This window comes from Manis pentadactyla, chromosome 2, assembly GCF_030020395.1.
Source record: "Manis pentadactyla isolate mManPen7 chromosome 2, mManPen7.hap1, whole genome shotgun sequence".
NCBI classification, from domain to species: domain Eukaryota; kingdom Metazoa; phylum Chordata; class Mammalia; order Pholidota; family Manidae; genus Manis; species Manis pentadactyla.
The window spans coordinates 142,224,323-142,243,741 of record NC_080020.1 but is presented as its reverse complement, the minus strand read 5'-3'; the positions used below and the strand labels follow the sequence as shown (position 1 = coordinate 142,243,741).

At 49.5% G+C, this 19,419-nt stretch overlaps 1 protein-coding gene across 2 annotated transcripts in view; it reads left to right on the top strand.

The window, feature by feature from the left end:
* The window catches only part of SH3RF3 (SH3 domain containing ring finger 3), a 375,142-nt gene that overhangs the window by 347,659 nt on the left and 8,064 nt on the right, over positions 1–19,419 (top strand). The window contains exon 9 of one of the 2 annotated variants that reach the window (XM_036920514.2): positions 16,970–17,304. The exons of the other annotated variant lie outside the window; for it this stretch is intronic. Within the exon in view, the coding sequence (XP_036776409.2) occupies positions 16,970–17,304 (335 nt within the window). The remainder of the gene's footprint in view (positions 1–16,969; positions 17,305–19,419) is intronic. 2 annotated transcript variants of the gene reach the window in all.

The window sequence follows — 19,419 nt, the reverse complement described above, 5'->3', positions numbered from 1 at the left end:
CTGAGAAGGAGGGTGCTTGTGACAGTGGCAAATGTGGCACGTCCCAGGCATCAGGCATCTGGCACACATTACTTCATTTGCTCCCCACAACTCTCTATCACAGGTGCTGTGGAAACTGAGGCAGAAGGCCAGTTAAATCACGTGTGCAAGGGCACGTGGCTGGCAGGTGGTGGAAGCTGGTGCGGCACATGGGTAGCCACCTCCTACCCTTTGTTTGCGGGCTGCCTTGCCTGCTTCCCTTCATCATCCAGAGCCTTAGTCTGGAGTCAGAAGGAGCACCTGGCACCTTCAACAGGTCATTTCCAGTGCACACCACCAAGCCTCGACCACATCTTCCAAGCCAGGCTGAGCTGTTTTACTCAGGGCTTTTTAAGCTGTTTAAGCCCTTTACTCAGGGCTGCCTTGCTGTGGCCTCTGTGACCCCTGCCCAGGGCTTCTTGATGCTGGCCTTGCAGGCCGGGTGTGTCACAGTGTCATGTGCCCACCTCAGAAGTTGATGTGTGGCTGTGACAGGCCACCAGGCCTGACCCCGGTTGTTCCCTTTGTGGAGTCTGGCAGGCTGGGCCTAGGGTCCAGGGCTCACGCAGCCCCCTCAGGAAGCCTCCGGCAGCCTGTGGGGCCGAGGGGAAGAGCGTGAGGGGAGAGGAGCCTGGCCGGCAGTCCCACCCAGACAGGCTGAAGCAGATCTTGGGCTGGGTCCCATGGCAGAAGGGGCTGGTTACTGGGAGAAACTCCTGTGACCCTTGCTGAACATCTAGTGACCCCTGGGCCAGGTGGGAGGCACACAGGAAGCTGTCTACCAAGTCTGAAGGAGCATGGGTATGGGAGCAGCCAGCACACCGGCCTGGCTTGGTGCCAGAGCTCACATGCAGTCACCCCGCTCTGGGGAGGAGTCAAGGGGCTGGCGGGGAGGGCACCTTGCAGAGCCGGGGCTCGGCTGGGAGCTGCAGAGCCTATGGGAGAGTCAGGGCCAGTCAGCCTGGAGGTGAGCTGTGTGCTGGGACAGTAAGTGAGCGCAGGCAGCCTCAGCAAACACGGGAGTGCCTTCAGAACTTCAGCCAGGCCCTGTTGTGCCGGGCAGATTAGGGGCAAGAGGGCCAAGCCTGCAGCCTCTGGCCACTTGGGTAACAAAGGAATAAGGATCCTCACTTGCTCACCAGCTGCAGTTGGCATAGCAGGCTGCCTGGCAGGCAGAGAGAGCCTGGAATCCACACCCAGAGACATGGGCCCAGCTGCACCCATCTCACTGCTCTGACCTTAAATTTTCTCATCAGTAAATGAGGGAACTTTGTCCCTTACACAGCAGCTATGGACAGGACTAAATGTTCATATCCCTCAAAAAGTTAAAAGCTGAAGCCTTAGCCCCTAGTGTGAACTGGGGCCTTGGGAATAATTAGGACTGGGTGGGCGGCCCTGTCTCTGTGCACACACAAGCTGAGGCCACGCAGGCACCCCAGGGAAGGCTGTCTCCAAGCCAGGAGGAGGGTCCTCATCAAAACTCGGCTGCGCTGGCGATCTGGCCTCTGACTTCCCACTTTCAGAATTGTGAGGAAGTGAGCTTCTGCTGTTCAATCTGCCCAGTCCCTGGTATGTTCTCGTAGCAGCCCCAACCAACTAGTACAGATTTGGGGACCCTGAAGGGGGATTCTGCTGTTATTAATACCTACAAATGTGGAAGCAGCTTTGGAACCAGGCAATGGGCAGAGTCTGGAAGAGTTTTGAGATGTCTGCTCAATATGAACATTAAGGGTGACTGTGGTGAGGGTTCAGAAAGAAAAGAACTGAGCTGCAGAGAATGCTTCCAGCTTCTTAGCGAACATGTAAATAATGGTGCACAGAGCGCTGGTAGAAATATTGATGTTAAGGAATATTGCATTGGGGATTCAGGCAGAAATGAGCATCACATTATGGGAAAGAAAGGCAGTCCTTGCTATAAAGTGGAGAAGAATTTCCTGAACTGTATTCTAGTGTTTTGTGGAAGGTAGAACTTGAGGGCAATGAGACTGAATGTTTAGCCAAGGAGATTTCTAAGCAAGCAGGAGGGGGTGGTTTCTTCTGGAGGCTTTCAGTAGATGCAAGAGGAAAGAAATGAATTGAAGAAGGAATTATTAACCAAAAAGGAACCAGAACTTGGCTATTGGGAAAATTCTTGGCTTCCTCATACTGCAAGTATGAGGAAGCATGTTCTGAAGAGAATGGTAAGGGTGCAGATGAAGAGCCATGAGGTCTTTGTGTGGCTCATGGACTTATCCAGCCATCCCAGCGAGGCCAGGAGGAGAGATGCAATAATACCAGCCATGTCAGTGGCAGCTGGGACTAGGGGGTCAGAAAAAGCAGGCTGGAAGGAAGGGTGTCTATAGGACTTCTTGGAGTCTACAGGACTGCACCATAGAGCAGCTCGGCTCCACAGCACCCTCCTTCAAGGAAAGGGGGCCCCAAGGCAACTCACAGATCAGCAGGCCTGCCTGGGCATCTGCAGGTGACTGACCCTTGCAGGAGGATGTCCACAGCCAAAGAGGATTATGTTCTGACTTTAGGGTCTAGTGGGCTAGCCTGACTATGTTTCAGACTTGCTTGGGCCCGACATCCCTCCCTCTTCCTGCCTCCTCTTTGGAATGGGAAAGTCCATCCTGCACATGTCCTATGACTGTATTTTGGAAGCACAGGCCTCATCTGGCTGGGTGGGTTCACAGCTGGAGAGGAATCGGCCTCAGGGTGAAGCAGACCCCAAGTCTTACCAGCATCTAATTTGGATATTTAGACAAGACTTTGGCCTTTAGACTTTACAGTCAATGCTGGAACAAGGTAAGACTTTCAGGGCTGCTGGGATGGGATGCATGTATTTTGCATGTGAGAGGGACATGAATTTGGGGGGTGGGGTAAGGGCAGAATATTGTGGAGTGAATGTTAGTGTTCCCGCCAAGTCAAAGCCCCAGCCTCCAGTGGGATGATGTTTGGAGATGAGGCGTTTGAGAGATAATCATTAGATGAGGTCATGATGGTGGGGCCCTGTGCTGGGATAAGTGGCCTTATAAGAAGAGGGGAGAGGTCGAGGTCATAGTGTCTTCCCATATGCATGCAGTAAGGCCCTGTGGTGACATAGCAAGAGGGCGGCCATCAATAGCCAGGCAAAAAACCCTATCCAAGACTGGGGTCCTGCCTGCACCTTGATGGCCTCCCAGCCTCCAGACTATAAAGAGACATAACTGATGTTTAAGTCCCTGGCCTGTGGCACCTTGTTATGGTGGCCTGAGCTGACCGAGGCAGGTATATTTACATGGACACAGAGCAGGAAATGCCATGCACGGGGTTAATGCTCTCTGTGCTCATTTGCCTAGCTTTATTCCCTCCTATAAAATAGGGGTGTGGGGATGGGGCACTACTGCCTATTTGACAGAGAAGGAGACAGATGAGAGCGGGGCCTCTGGGGACCCAGCCTACGAATGAAAGAGGCTGAGTGCCATCACGTCACGTGCAAGCCCAGGGAAGCTGAGGCTCCACCGAGGTGTGCCCCACAGACCTGAGCAGCACAGGGGCCTTCAGCAGCTGCCCTGGGGAGGAGGAGGAAGCCTGGTGTACAGGGCCAGGGTGCTGGGCAGCAGGTCATGCGGAGAGCTCAGGCTCCCAACCCCACCTTGGCCTCACTCCCTGCCTTCTCTGCCCCTTGGGTCCCTGGCTCACCTGGCCACTTGCCTGGGTGCAGGGACTGGGGAACCCATCGCTCCTGCCTCCCTCTCACTGGGGCTGAGTTGGGGCCGTGCTCCTCAGTCCTCCCACTGAGAGCTTTGGGGGTCTTTTGATGTCTTTATTTATGTGGTTTCTGTCTTAAAAGAATGTCTAGATGAAGTTGCAGACAACAAACCCAGATTTTATATGAGATGTTGGGGCTCAGGAGATGCTTCCTCCCCAGAGGGAGAATGGGGTGGCCATCCTGAGTCAAATCTTGGGGCAAGCAAAGGGTGGGAAAGAGTCTAGGAATGTCTGCACCTAGGGCCAAGTGCTGGCAGGGAGAACCCAGTAGGTGTTCAGAAAGGAAGGGAGAAGAAGTCAGAGCCCAGTGTCCATAAGCTGAGAGGAGAACTTCTCCGTGGGAGGAGATGAAGCGCACAGAGCCTTGGAGACGTCAGGGCCAGGGTGCCAAGGGGCCAGCTGAGGTGGCTCACCTCTCTTTGCACCCAAGTTCTAGTTGCCATCACATTATCACCAGCCTATGTAAATACCTGTGTGCCAGAATGAATGACCCAAACAAATGGAGATCTGCACAGTGCACTACGGGAGAGGCGGCTGCCTAGGAACGCCGGACTGGTCACATGCTTATCACAGGTGCTGTCCTTAAAGTCTTGAATTGAGTCTTGGGTCCAAATTCAGGTCGTGCCGCTTTCCTGAGTCTGTTGTGTTGCATCTCAGAGACTCCAGTTTTTCTGTGGGGTTGTTTTAAGAGCCATGAGCTAATGTATGTACATGACATAGAACAGGGCCTGATTCATAGTGAGCTCCCAAGAAATAGCTTCCAGTATAGTTAGTTTTATATATAAACTAATTAGTCCATTTTACACAGGAAGAAACTGAGCCTAAGAGCATTTCAGTAACTGCTCAAGATCAGTCAACTAATAAATGATGTTGGCCCACCTCCATCTGTCTGGAGACTGTCAGGATATGGCTGAATTCTTCCTTGGGGAGACAGTATTTTCCACTTCAGGAGCTCTTTCCACCGCGGTGAACCTGGCTGGTCACCCAAAACCACTTGCCAGACCCAGCTCCCACCTGTCCTCCCCCACTTCTGAGTCTGGGGAGGCGCTGTGTTCACAGTTCCCAGGATCCGTTTGAAGGATGGTGCCCCAGTACCTGCAGCTCCCATTTGCGGAGCACCCAGGCCAGAGCCCCAGGCAGACAGGCACCAAGCAGGGCAGACAGCTTCCTGCCTCGCCTTGGGAAAAGCAAGAAGAGCAGCACCCTGCAGGCATCTCCCAGCAAAACAAAAGCTGGAGAAAGCACGCACAGTTGGGCAGCTCACTGTCTGCTGCTTCCCTCAATTGTCATGGATCAATCTTCCTTATCTTTCAAGAGGGCAGTATTTTGAAGATGTGTTTTAATGTTTAAAATAGCCAATAGTTAAATGCTAAACCTCCTGTCTCCTTGAGTCAGCTTGTTATGTGTTCCTCTTTGTTTATTATAAACCTTCTATCCTGTACCTTTCCTGAAAAATGCATATTTACGTCAATGGAAGCCCTTCTCAGTCCTATGTAAGTGTTAGAGGCATAACCAGAGATGTACCTTTCACATCAAAATTTCAACAGGGCATAGCTTTTAGTCACTGTCTTCCCATCTCCAATAGGAAACTTTCCAAATAAAATTCCAGTCAAAATCCTTCCAAGTATAATTTACTGCCTGGGAGCCATACCTGAAAAGATAGGGACACACTGTGTCCCTTGGCTTTTAATCAGAATATCTCAAGGTGCCTTGAAGCCCCAGCATTTCTCGTGCCCTGTTCCTGTTCCTGTGGATCAGGCCTCTGACCACAGCTGTGTCCCCCAGCATCTCCCGAAGTGCAGGACTGAGAATTACAGCCCCTCCTTGGGGCTCTGCTTCCCTGTAGGCCACGGATTTTCCCCATGCCACTTGCCTGACTGCCCACGGTTTGATGTGGCATCTAACAATTGTTGGACTGTCTTGCTAGGCTCAGTTTGCTTCCTTCACTGTTATCTGCTATGTCAGCTGGAGCCCGCCGCAGCCATGCGGGCACAGCACCCGTCTCCAGCTGGCAGGAGCTGCGTTATCTTCCCTCTAAAGGCCCTGTGACTGTCACCATCACTGTCACCCACTCAGGCACCTCAGTGCCACATCCTGTGGACCTTGCCTCCTCAGATCCCTCCCTCAGCCGGCCTACTCCTCTTCACAGCCTCTACCTCCAACACAGACCCCCAGGCTGAGTCTTGCAAATCAAGCCCCTGTCTGTGTGCTGCCCACCATACCTAGCCCAGACTGCAGGGTGTGTCTTACCAGTGATTTCAAGAGAAATGGTTCCATGGCCACCTCCTGCAGTGTGGGTTAGTGAGGGACACAAATGTGGGACTTACAGACCACACTTACAGGCTTACTACATTTTAGTGAGATGAATTGTATCCCTGAAAGATTTAATGCCACATTTTTAAAAATTTTGGTATCATTAATCTACAATTACATGACGAATGTTATGTTTACTAGACTCCCTCCTTCACCAAGTACCCCCCCACATACCCCTTCACAGTCACTGTCCATCAGCGTAGTAAGATGCTGTAGAATCACTACTTGTCTTCTATGTGTTACACAGCCCTCCCCAAGCACCCCCAAATTATACATGCTAATCGTAATGCCTCCTTTCTTTCTGCACCCCCTTATCCCTCCCTTCCCACTCATCATCCCCAGTCCCTTTCCCTTTAGTAACTGTTTGTCCTTTCTTGGGTTCTGTGATTCTGCTGTTGTTTTGTTCCTTCAGTTTTTCTTTGTTCTTATACTCCACAGATGAGTGAAATCATTTGGTACTTGTCTTTCTCCTCCTGGCTTATTTCACTGAGCATAATACCCTCTAGGTCCATCCATGTTGTTTAGGATTTCTTTTCTTCTTAGGGCTGAATAATATTCCATTGTGTATATGTACCACATCTTCTTTAACCATTCATCTACTGATGTTTGGTTTCCATTTCTTGGCTATTGTAAAGAGTGCTGCAATAAACATAGGGGTGCATCTGTCTTTTTCAAAGTAGGCTGCTGCATTCTTAGGGTAAATTCCTAGAAGTGGGACTCGTGGGTCAAATGGTATTTCTATTTTGAGCTTTTGAGTAACCTCCATACTGCTTTTCACAATGGTTGAACTAATTTACGTTCCCACCAGCAGTGTAGGAGGGTTCCCCTTTCTCCACAACCTCACCAACATTTGTTGTTGTTTGTTTTTTGATGTGGCGATCCTTACTGGTGTGAGGTGAAATCTCATTGTGGTTTTAATTTGCATTTCTCTGATGACTAGCAATGTGGTGCATCTTTTCATGTGCCTGTTGGCCAACTGAATTTCTTCTTTGGAGAACTATCTGTTCAGCTCCTCTGTCCATTTTTTAATTGGATTATTTGCTTTTTGTTTGTTGAGGTGTGTGAGCTCTTTATATATTTTGGATGTCAACCCATTATCGAATCTTTAATTTATGAATATATTCTCCTATAGTGTAGGATGCCTTTTTGTTCTACTGATGCTGTCCTTTGCTGTGCAGAAGCTTTTCAGCTTGATATAGTCCCACGTGTTCATTTTTGCCTTTGTTTCATTGCCCGGGGAGATATGTTCATGAAGAAGTCACTCATGTTTATGTCCAAGAGATTTTTGCCTATGTTTTCTTCTAAGACTTTTTATGGTTTCATAACTTATATTCAGGTCTTTGATCCATTTCGAATTTACTTTTGTGTATGGGCTTAGACAGTGACCCAATTTCATTCTCTTACATGGAGCTGTCCAGTTTTGCCAGCACCATCTGTTAAAGAGATTGTCAGTATGTCCATGGCTCCTTTATCAAATATTAATTGACCATATATGTTTGGGTTAATGTCTGAGTCTCTATTCTATTCCACTGGTCTGGGGGTCTGTTCTTGTGCCAGTACCAAATTGTCTTGATTACTGTGGCTTTGTAGTAGAGCTTGAAGTTGGGGAGCGAGATACCCCCCACTTTATTCTTCCTTCTCAGGATTGCTTTGGCTATTTGGGGTCTTTGGTGGTTCCATATGAATTTTTGAACTATTTGTTCCAGTTTGTTGAAGAATGCTGTTGGTAATTTGATAGGGATTGCATTGAATCTGTGGACTGCTTTGGGCAGGATGGCCATTTTGACAATATTAATTCTTCCTAGCCAAGAGCGTAGGATGAATTTCCATTTGTTAGTGACCTCTTTAATTTCTCTTGAGAGTGTCTTATAGTTTTCAGGGTATAGATCTTTCACTTCCTTGGTTAGGTTTATTCCTAGGTGTTTTATTCTTTTTGATGCTATTGTGAATGGAATTGGGTTCCTGGTTTCTCTTTCTATTAGTTCATTGTTGCTGTATAGGAAAGCCACAGATTTCTGTGTGTTAATTTTGTATCCTGCAACTTTGCTGAATTCTGATATTAGCTCTAGTAGTTTCGGAGTAGAGTCTTTAGGGTTTTTTATGTAAAATATCATGTCATCTGCAAATAGTGACAGTTTGACTTCTTCTTTACCAATCTGGGTTCCTTGTATTTCTTTGTTTTGTCTGATTGCTGTGGCCAAGACCTCCAGTACTATGTTAAATAACAGTGGGGAGAGTGGGCATCCCTGTCTTGTTCCCGATCTCAGAGGAAAAGCTTTCAGCTTCTCGCTGTTCAGTATGATGTTGGCTGTGGGTTTTTCATATATGGCCTTCCTTATGTTGAGTTACTTATCCTCTGTACCCATTTTGTTCAGAGTTTTTATCATGAATGGATGTTGAATTTTGTCAAATGCTTTTTCAACATCTATGGAAATGATCATGTGGTTTTTGTCCTTCTTTTTTTTTTATCTGGTGGATGATGTTTATGGATTTTCAAATGTTGTACCATCCTTGCATCCCTGAGATGAATCCCACTTGGTCATGGTGTATGATCCTCTTCATGTACTTTTGAATTTGGTTTGCTAATATTTCATTGAGTATTTCTGCATCTACGTTCATCAGGGATATTGGTCTATAATTTTCTTTTTCGGTGTGGTCTTTGCCTGGTTTTGGTATTAGTGTGATGCTGGCTTCATAGAATGAGTTTGGGAGTATTCCCTGCTCTTCTATTTTTTGGAAAACTTTAAGGAGAATGGGTATTATGTCTTCTCTGTATGTCTGATAAAATTCCGTGGTAAATCCATCTGGCCTGGGGGTTTTGCTCTTGGGTAGTTTTTTGATTCCCAATTCAATTTCATTGCTGATAATTGGTCTGTTTAGATCTTCTGTTTCTTCCTTGGTCTGTCTTGGAAGGTTGTATTTTTCTAAGAAGTTGTCCATTTCTTCTAGGTTTTCCAGCTTATTAGCGTTTAGGTTTTTATAGTATTCTCTAATAATTCTTTGTATTTCTGTGGGGTCTTTCATGATTTTTTCCTTTCTCATTTCTGATTCTGTTGATGTGTGTTGACTCCCTTTTTCTCCTAATAAGTCTGGCTAGAGGCTTATCTATTTTGTTTATTTTCTCAAAGAACCAGCTATTGGTTTCATTGATTTTTTCTATTGTTTTATTCTTCTAAATTTTATTTATTTCTTCTCTGATCTTTATTGTGTCCCTCCTTCTGCTGACCTTAGGCCTCATTTGTTCTTCTTTTTCCAATTACGATAGTTGTGACTTTAGGCTATTCATTTGGGATTGTTCTTCCTTCTTTAAATATGCCTGGATTGCTATACACTTTCCTCTTAAAACTGCTTTTGCTGCATCCCACAGAAGTCGGGGCTTTGTGTTGTTGTTGTCATTTGTTTCCATATATTCCTTGATCTCTATTTTAATTTGGTTGTTGATCCAGTGATTATTTAGGAGAATGTTGTTAAGCCTCCATGTGTTTGTGAGCCTTTTTGCTTTCTTTGTACAATTTATTTCTAGTTTTATACCTTTGTGGTCTGAGAAGTTGGTTGGTAGAATTTCAATCTTTTTAAATTTACTGAGGCTCTTTTTGTGTCCTAGTATGTGGTCTATTCTGGAGAATGTTCCATGTGCACTTGAGAAGAATGTGAATCCTGCTGCTTTTGGGTGTAGAGTTCTGTAGATGTCTATTAGGTCCATCTGTTCTAGTGTGTTGTTCAGTGCCTCTGTGTCCTTACTTATTTTCTGTCTGGTGGATCTGTCCTTTGGAATGAGTGGTGTATCGAAGTCTCCTAAAATGAAGGCATTGCATTCTATTTCCTCCTTTAATTCTGTTAGTATTTGTTTCACATATGTTGGTGCTCCTGTATTGGGTGCATATATGTTTATAATGGTTATATCCTCTTGTTGGACTGACCCCTTTATCATTATGTAATGTCCTTCTTTATCTCTTGTTACTTTTTTGTTTTGAAGTCTATTTTGCCTGATACTAGTGCTACAACACCTGCTTTTTTCTCCTTGTTGTTTGCATGAAGTATCATTTTCCATCCCTTGACTTATAGTCTGTACATGTCTTTGGGTTTGAGGTGAGTCTCTTGTAAGCAGCATATAGATGGGTCTTGCTTTTTTATCCATTCTATTACTCTGTGTATTTTGATTGGTGCATTCAGTCCATTTACATTTAGGGTGATTACTGAAAGATATGTACTTATTGCCATTGCAGGCTTTAGGTTCGTGGTTACCAAAGGTTCAAGGTTAGCTTCTTTACTATCTTAACTCGCTTATTGAGCTTTTATAAACACAGTCTGATGATTCTTTATTTCTGTCCCTTCTTATTTTTCCTCTTCCATTCTTTATATGTTAGGTTTTTTATTTTGTGCTCTTTTGTGTTTCTTTTGACTGCTTTTGTGGGTAGTTGATTTTATTTTTGTCTTTAGTTAGTATTTGGTTGGTCTGCTTTCTTTGCTGTTATTTTATTTTATCTGGTAACATCTATTTAGCCTTAGGAGTGCTTCCATCTAGAACAGTCCCTCTAAAATACCCTGTAGAGGTGGTTTGTGGGAGGCAAATTCCCTCAACTTTTGCTTGTCTTGGAATTGTTTAATCCCTCCTTCAAATTTAAATTATAATTGTACTGGATACAGTATTCTTGGTTAAAAGCCGTTCTGTTTCATTGCATTAAATATATCATGCCATTCTCTTCTGGCCTGTAAGGTTTCTGTTGAGAAGTCTGATGATAGCCTGATGGGTTTTCCTTTGTAGGTGACCTTTTTCCTCTTTCTGGCTGCCTTTAATACTCTGTCCTTGTCCTTGATCTTTGCCATTTTAATTATTATGTGTCTTGGTGTTGCCCTCCTTGGGTCCCTTCTGTTGGAAGTTCTGTGGGCTACCTTGGTTTGAGCAACTATTTTGTCCCCCAGTTTGGGAAAGTTTTCAGCCATAATTTCTTCAAATACACTTTATATCCCTTTTTCTCTCTCTTCTTCTCCTGGTACCCCTATAATGCAAATATTGTTCCTTTTGGATTGGTCACACAGTTCTCTTAATATTCTTTCATTCCTGGAGATCCTTTTTTCTCTCTCTGCATCAGCTTCTCTGCATTCCTGTTCTATTATTTCTATTCCATTGACAGCATCTTGCATCTCTTCCATTCTGCTTTTAAATCCTTCCAGAGATTGTTTTATTTCAGCATTCTCCCTCCCAACTTGATCCTTTAGCTCTTGCATTTGTCTCTGCAGCTCCATCAGCATGGTTATGACCTTTATTTTGAATTCTTTTTCAGGAAGATTGGTTAAATTTATCTCCCTAGCTTCCCTCTCAGGGGATGTCTGTGTGATTCTGGTCTGTATCAAATTCTTCTGCCTTTTCATGGTGATAGAGGTAGTCATAGGCAGTTCCCACATGTGTCGGCTGGGAGAACAAAGTCCCTTCCCACTTGCTCATCGCCTTCCTCTCCTGCGAGAACGGCGACCCCTAGCGGCTTGTGCTGGGCAGCTGCGCGCCTACAGGGCCTCTGAGTCTGGCCCAGGCAGCTGCACGGAGAAGTCTCTGCACGGCTACTGTGGGCGAGGCTGCTCCCCTGCTATGGTGGGGCTGTGCTGGAGGGGGAATGGGCGGGAGGCTGGTTATCGCCGTGAGGGACCTCAGTGCTGAGCTGCTGCCCAGGGGGTTAGGGCACCTGGAGTTCCCCAGGATTCCCAGCTGCTGGGCTAAGCATCCCGGGATGCTTCCGTCCAGCTGTGGGATCCCTGTCCCTTTAAGACTTTCAAAAATCACTCACTTTTCTTTTGTCCCAGGGGTGCTGGATGCAGGGACCTGCTCACAGGTTTTACTGTTCCGTTTCCCTAATAGCCAGCACACCACGCACTGTCTGTCTGTGCTCTGGTGTGGATGGCTGAGGCTGGGTGTTTAGCAGTCCTGGGCTCCCTCCCCCTCCCCGCTCCAACTCTTTTCCTCCTGGCGGGAGCTGGGGTGAGGGGCGCTCAGGTCCTGCTGGGCCGTGGCTTGTATCTTACCCCCTACGCAAGGTGCTGGGTTCTCGTGGGTGTGGATGTAGTCTGGCGGTTGTCCTGTGTCTCCTGGTCTCTCTTTTAGGAATAGTTGTATTTGTTGTATTTTCAAAAATATATATGGTTTTGGGAGGAGATTTCCACTGCTCTACTCCCGCTGCCATCTTGGCTCCAGCCCCCTTAATTGCCGCATTTTATAAGTCAAACTCTATTACCTTTGACTCCTTTTAATTTCAGACAAATTTCCATAATTTCTGATTGAATTTTAACTGGCAAGATTTCTTAAGTTTTAAATTTCTTTCTTCTTTTGCCAAGTTTTTACATTAATGTTCTATGAGACAATTACAGACCCTAGGGAAGCCCCTATCTTAATCATAACAGAAAAAACTTATTTTTTTACTATTTGTAACATGTTTCACAGTTTTCCTATGATGAATGAACACCTTCAAATAGCTCTTTTCTATTATTAGATTTCTAGATGATTCTTTTAAAGTAGGTTATGAGTAATTCAGGGTGTTTATACATAAGTGTGAGTGTGTGTGTGTGTGCACACATAATTCTTTCTTAATGTACTGCATATGCTTTACATCCCTGACATGATGCTTTTCTGTTTCTATGCCCAGAGAGGCATTCAGGTCTCAGTGTGTGTCCCGAGGACCAGAGCTGCTGAAATAGTCCCATCTCACGCAACTGTCCTGGCTCCCAGGGCATGACCTGCCCAGTTTACTCAGACATGAGCCCATGCCACTCAGCACTGCCAGGAGAGTGGCCTCTTGGGCAGTCAGCTGGACGCTCAGTCCTTCAGGGCACCCCAGCCCCCTGCGGCACTACTGTCTACCCACATGGTCCCCAGCTTGGCATGCAAGAGAGGCTCAGCAGGCCCTGGCCTCCCTCCTCACTGCCACCCAGGAGGCGGGTCCTGCCTCTGTCCCATCACGCCCTGTGGTCCTCTGACATCCCTCACCACGTGGCATGAATCACCACTGGCTTCAAACAGATCATTCCTGGTTTCTGGACCAGACTCCCTTTTTTGCTCCCCATTTCAGACCTGCTGAATCAAAATCTTTAGTGGGGGGGCCCAGATTTACATTTTATTGAACTCCTTCATTGGTTTTGTGCCCAAAGTTGGGGTGCTAAGAACCCCCGTGTTGACCATGGGCTGTCCCAAGGCAAGGCAAGGGTTGAGGGTGCGCATCTGCCTTTTAGAGGCAAAGGTGATTGTATTACCTCACAAAAATGTTTTGGGAGCTAACTAGGTCCTGGGTATTTTGCAAGACCTTAAAAATGTCCAAACACACAACAATAACACAAACAAGTGGGTCACAGTTTGGAAAGCACTCACATCTGTCATGGCGCCCAGACCAGGCGTTTGCAGGCAGAGCTAGGCCTCCCTCTCCAGGGCCCTGTGCCCCCACCTGCCTCAGAGCACAGGCACTGCTGGGGAAGCACTGGCACGTCAGCTGCAGTGGGGCTTCATGCCCAAGAGGCTGGCCCGCGGGGATGTGTGAGCCCTGGAACTGCCTTTCCCTGCAGATCCCCACCCACCCCACCACCCACAGCTATACCTGAGAGCCAGGGGCCCTTCTGTCCCAACAGTTCCACTGGCTCAGGTTCCCCAGCAAGACTGGAATGACTGGACAGTGGCCTTCAGAGGGTCTCTGGGGTAAACAGGGTCCCATCCTCAGGAGAGGGAGACATAAGCCTCAGGAAGATAGCAGACTGCAGGGGGGAATGCTGGGCAGGACAGCAGTGACTCCCCAAAAATCTTTCAGAAATGAGTTACCCCAGAAAAAGTAATGGGGTCACTGTTCTCTCCATTTCATGGAGCTGAGGCAAGTCCCCGGGAGTAGTGCCAGCAAATCCCTCTCTCCTGTGGACCCTGACCACACCCCCTAAAACCTCTCTGTGTCCCATGGTGCTGTCCCCAACCTTGACCAAGAAGCTGGGGGGCCTGTTCCCACCACCTCAGAGGCCCCCCAGCTTCTTGTTGCCTGTGTCCCCTGGGGGCAGGGTGGGATGCCTGCAGTGTTCTGCCTGCATGTGCCTGGCACTCACTGACACCACGGGTCCACAGCAGTTTGAGCACAGCACTGACCGCAGTAGCAGTCCTGTCTTGATGGCAGACATGAAGCGGGTTTTCTAGTCATGATGACCCCATTTGCCAAGGTCCACCTAAGAAAATGATCAGTCATATTTAATCATGGAGAAGACAGGAAAGTTATCCATCACCTTGTGTACCTCTTTCCAAACTCCCAGCTGAGGCTGGTGTCACTGCAAATGTGCCCAGTGGCCTTGAGGCACCAGGGTTTATGTCCTGTGGTGGCACCTTGCAAGCAAGTATTTGTTGATTGAATCTGTTCCCTCCCAAGGAGGCAGAGGGAGCCCTCACAGGGACCCCAAGAGTGTTCACACAGTCCCAGCCCACTTCACGCAGCAAACAAGCCCTGAACACCAAACTCCGCCATGCTGGACACCAGGAGACAGCAGGGAACAGAATAAGCAGGACCCCACTCCCAGCATGCAGAGTTCGTGGGAATGGAAAAAGCAACCTGGACAGTCTTGGGGGAGAGGGGGTGGTGCGTGGAAGGTGGCAAGGGAGCGCCCGGCAGAAGGGCGAGCAGGCCAAGACTCTGGGTGACGGCCATGACAGCTGGCCCCAGTGACTTCCTCTCCTTTCCGACCCGCTTCGACCTCCTAGGAAAGGCCGCAGTTCCACCTCTGACACTTCAGAGGCAGAGTCCCACCTGCCTTGGGCAAGCTCTCTGTCTCCTTGCATCTTTATTCCATATGCTACAGAGGCCTCAGACTCTGGCCCTGAAGCAGGTGAGATACACGATTCTGGGGCCAGGGCTTGTACCAGTGTCTGCAGAAGCCCTCCTCCGGATGGAGCCCCTGTCACCAAGACACTGGTCGGCATCCTTCATGCAGGTGCTTCCCTGGCATGTGCGCCTGACCCAGTGGCTGAACAGCACACCCTGGCCTCACAGCCTCCAGGCACTGCGTCTGCTCCAGCCCCCACGCTGCCCGGCCACTCACACAGGGCGGCCACCTGAGGGTCCAGGCTTCGCCATCTGCCCTGGGAAACCCACTTGGCCTGGCACCAAGGCTGGCCCGTCCCCGCCCTGTGGCCTTTCAGGGTGGCCCAGTCCAAGAGAACCTGCAAGGTCAGCACCCCCAGGGGCTGCAGCCACCCCAGGGTCCTTGGCTCGGGGCCCGGGCAGGGCTGTGGGCCGTCCACACCGTTCCAGCTGTATCGCTGCTCACACACACCCGCGGCCGCACCGCCTAAGGCTTGAAGGGTTCAGCCTTGCTATCCCATTTGACTAGTAACCACAGTGTGGCCGCTGATAGGATCTGTTTGACAAGTGACCCGGCACGTTTGGGTGTCTGTCCGGGTGAGCTTGGCGCCCCGGATCCAGTGGGCAGGTTCACCCCTCCAGAGTACCTGAGGCGGGGCCATCAGACGCCAGCCCGCACACCCACACACTGTGTGCTCCCACGTCCTGTGTGCCCCCTTCACGGCTTCAGGGGGAGACTGTCCTCACAAGGAGCCAGCGCCTCTCAGCAGTGGTGGCCCCCGAGCCCTAGCTGTTTAGGGACACAGGCACCTCTGAGCCAGCTGCGTGGCGCCCTCTGGTGGCCAAATTGTTGATGCTCTCCTAAGTGTTTCACAAGCTCTTCCTCATGGATGCGGAGGGGAGACTAGCTAGGCCATCAGCAGACAGGGCTGCGCCTGCTGTGTCACCCCACATCCACCTGGGGTTCACCCATGCCAGCTTTCCGCATTATGGGCAGCATTTAGGACACACGGGACCATCCTTTCTATCAATCAGTGCTCGGCATAGGAAAAACATGTGAACTTGTTCATACTAGTGTTTTTGAATTAGCATTAAGGATATGCACACCCCTAGATACGTGCATTTTAAGATTTCAGCACCACTAACCCTCCCCACCCCCGCCGGTAGCTTCTGACCTTGCAGATGAGGAAAGCAGAAGAGGGAATCTCCTGTTCACCGCCACAGGGCCCCTGAGGCCTGTGGCCACAGCAGGCCTTTCAATGGCCATCACCTATCCAGTGGCTATAGTTTAAGACTTCGTGCACTGCCACTGATTCACACCATATCCCCATGTGCCTCCGTATGTGAGGAAGCATGGCCTGTATGTTGTCACATCCCATTACAGTTTTTTCTCTTAAGGAAAGTTAGCCATCTGCTGGGGGAAGAGATTTTATCAGGACACTTCCATTGAGGGAGTTCAAGGTGTGAGGGGTTGACCTCATCTCAGGGACAAGTACTCCTCCCTGGCCTGCAGATGACTCCCCCAGGGAATGTATGAGATGAGCATGTGCACACACACACACACATGCACGCACACACACTGCAGATGTCCAGGGTAGCCCCCGTGCTCTGTAGAGGAGAGCTTGCACACAGTGCCCTCTGAGTGAAACTGGGCCCAGGATGTGTGGACTTTGGCTGCTCGCCTTTGGAGAGCTAATCTCAGGAAGCCTGATGTAGGATGATCAATCCCTATGAGGAGAGGCATGCTATCTGCTGGTTCCTCTGATCCTGCAAGTGAAGCTGCCAGGATGGGCTGGGGTCCTGCGGTGACTAGGGGCGTGTCATAGGGAATGGCCCCGACAGCATCCTCTCCCAGGAAGGGCACCTCCTGGTCTGCCCCCAGGCCTCCTGTGTGCTCTGGACACTTGTGCCAGGTTTGGGGAAAGGAGGGAAAACAAGGGCTGGAAAAGCTTTCTATCTTAGCTTTGTTTTCTTCCTCTAACCAGTTTTATGAGATTGTGTTTAAAGTTTCCAAATAGGATTATACACTCCTGCCCTGTTAACAACAAGCATTTAGAAATATTAACACATTTGATTTCAATTTTGCATCCCTGTAGAAAGAGAAGAAGAGTGGGCTGCTGAAGCTGCTGGCTGGGGCATCCACCAAGAAGAAGTCTCGCTCCCCGCCGTCCATCTCTCCAACCCACGACCCCCACGGGGCAGTGGGTGCCTCACTCCAGGGTGCCATGGGGCCTGAGGTGTGCGCCCTGTCCGCCCACAGCAGGGCGGGGTCCTGCCCTGTAGAGAGCGAGATGCAGGGAGCAATGGGCATGGAGCCACTGCACAGGAAGGCGGGCTCCTTGGACCTGAACCTCTGCTCGTCTCCGTCCCAGCAAGCACCTCTGTCCATGGCTGCCATGCGTCCCGAGCCCAAGCCCCTGTTCAGAGAGAGGTAAGGCGGCCTTTGTCCTCGGGCACCATGGAGCGGGCTGGTCTCTGAGGTCTGCGCCCACATGAGGGAACAGGGACAGTGCAGGTTTTCCAAGGGTCACACACACACACACTGCACATGAAACCACACACAACACAACATACATAACACAACACACCACACAATCCACACACCACACTACACACATATTCTCCCTCCCTCTGTCCCCATAGGAGCCTCCGCGCTTTCAGCCCTCCATGTCAGAACTTTCTTCCTTGTATGGGGCCCCCCATGGCCTCATTCTCTGCCCGTGGCTCCCTGTTCCTCCTCCCCAGGTCACGGTCCCCCCATCCCCAGGTCATGGTCCCCCCTCCCCAGGTCATGGTCCCCCCTCCCCAGGTCACAGTCCCCCATCCCCAGGTCATGGTCCCCCCTCCCCAGGTCACGGTCCCCCTCCCCAGGTCACAGTTCCCCCACCCCAGGTCACACTCCCCCATCCCCAGGTCATGGTCCCCCCTCCCCAGGTCACTATTGGTGACTCCTGAGAACAGCAGACTTCAGATGTGCCTGAACTGCTCCCATGCCTCCACAGCTGTCTGCTCTCCCAGACCTCTCTACTTCCTAATCCCTTAATGAAAGGTCTCAGGAGATCCTGTTCTAGAAATTCATGGTGTCTATGAGTAACTGGAAAATGCTGAGACACTCTCCCTTCTCACAGCATTCTGTCCAATCGGGGCGGTGGTGCCCAGAGCCACCTGGTGCCCTCCTTGTCCCCAGCACTCTGCCTGCTCATTAGTGACAAGAGTTTCCAGAACACAATCCAGAAACCAAACTGCTGCCTGGTGAGCCCCGAGTGCCACCTTCCCTTACCCACAGCCGTGGCTGCCCTGTCCCGGGAGCAGAGGCTGGGGTCTGAGGAAGACAAGATGCTTAATCTTGGGGCTTGGGGAGCTCCCGAAAGCACTTGCCTTGAGCCTGCAGGCTTGTGGATAAATCCCAGCCACGGAGGTCCTGTGCTTTCACGGAGCGCCTGCTATGTGCACGGCCCCGTTGGACCACGATGGTGGGAGAACTGGTGGAGGGCAGGCTGGGATCAGACCAGCCTGCAGGGTCCTCTGGTCCCATGCAGCCTGCGGGTCTTAGGTGTCTCGTCTGCACAACCACTCAGATCCAACCGATTCCCCTCCTGAGGATTTGGGAAGGCGACAGGAGCTGCCCCCCTGCTGCTCCCTGGGGAAGGAAGTTTGGGGTGGATGGTGCTGTAGAGGGGACTCATGCCCTAGCAGGCAGGAGGGACTCTCAGGTGTGTGGGAACCAAGCCAAAGGACTGATGTGTACACGAGAGTGCCAGGTACCTCCCTTCCTGGGGAGCCTAGCCCTGGGTCATCCAGATGTAAGCTCACCCTGTGGACAGTGCACAGGAGCCCCACTTCTGGTGGTGTCTGGGGAACTCCTAATAGCAGGTGTTTCTAGGGTCAGGTAAAACTGGCCGTGCCCTGTCTCCCCAGCAGGGCCTTGCCGAGCTGGGATGGTCCTGCTGAATTCCTGGGTTAGCAGCCGTGTGCCTGCTTACTGCCTCCTGTACTTTGGCAACGTTGTGGGGAGGCTTTGAGCAAATACACACACTTGCCACTTATCAGCCATTTCACCCCAAACAGAAGGCTGTTTCTTTGAGTTCCAGTTCCTGCATATATAAAATGGGTACATAACACCTACCTGATAGTTACAGTATTTGTAAAGTGCCTAGAATTTTTTTTAATTTTTTTAATTTTTAATTTTGTATCATTAATCTACAAGTACAGAAAGAACATTATGTTTACTAAGTTCCCCCCTTCATCAAGTCCCCCCCACATACCCCTTCACAGTCACTGTCCATCTGTGTAGTAAGATGCTGTAAAATAATTACTTGTCTTCTCTGTGTTGCACAGCCCTCCCCGTGCCCCCCACGCACTATACATGCTAATTGTAATGCCCCCTTTATTCTTCCCCACCCTTATCCCTCCCTTCCCACCCATCGTCCCCAGTCCCTTTCCCTTTGGTAACTATTAGTCCATTCTTGGGTTCTGTGATTCTGCTGCTGTTTTGTTCCTTCAGTTTTCCTTTGTTCTTATACTCCACATATGAGTGAAATCATTT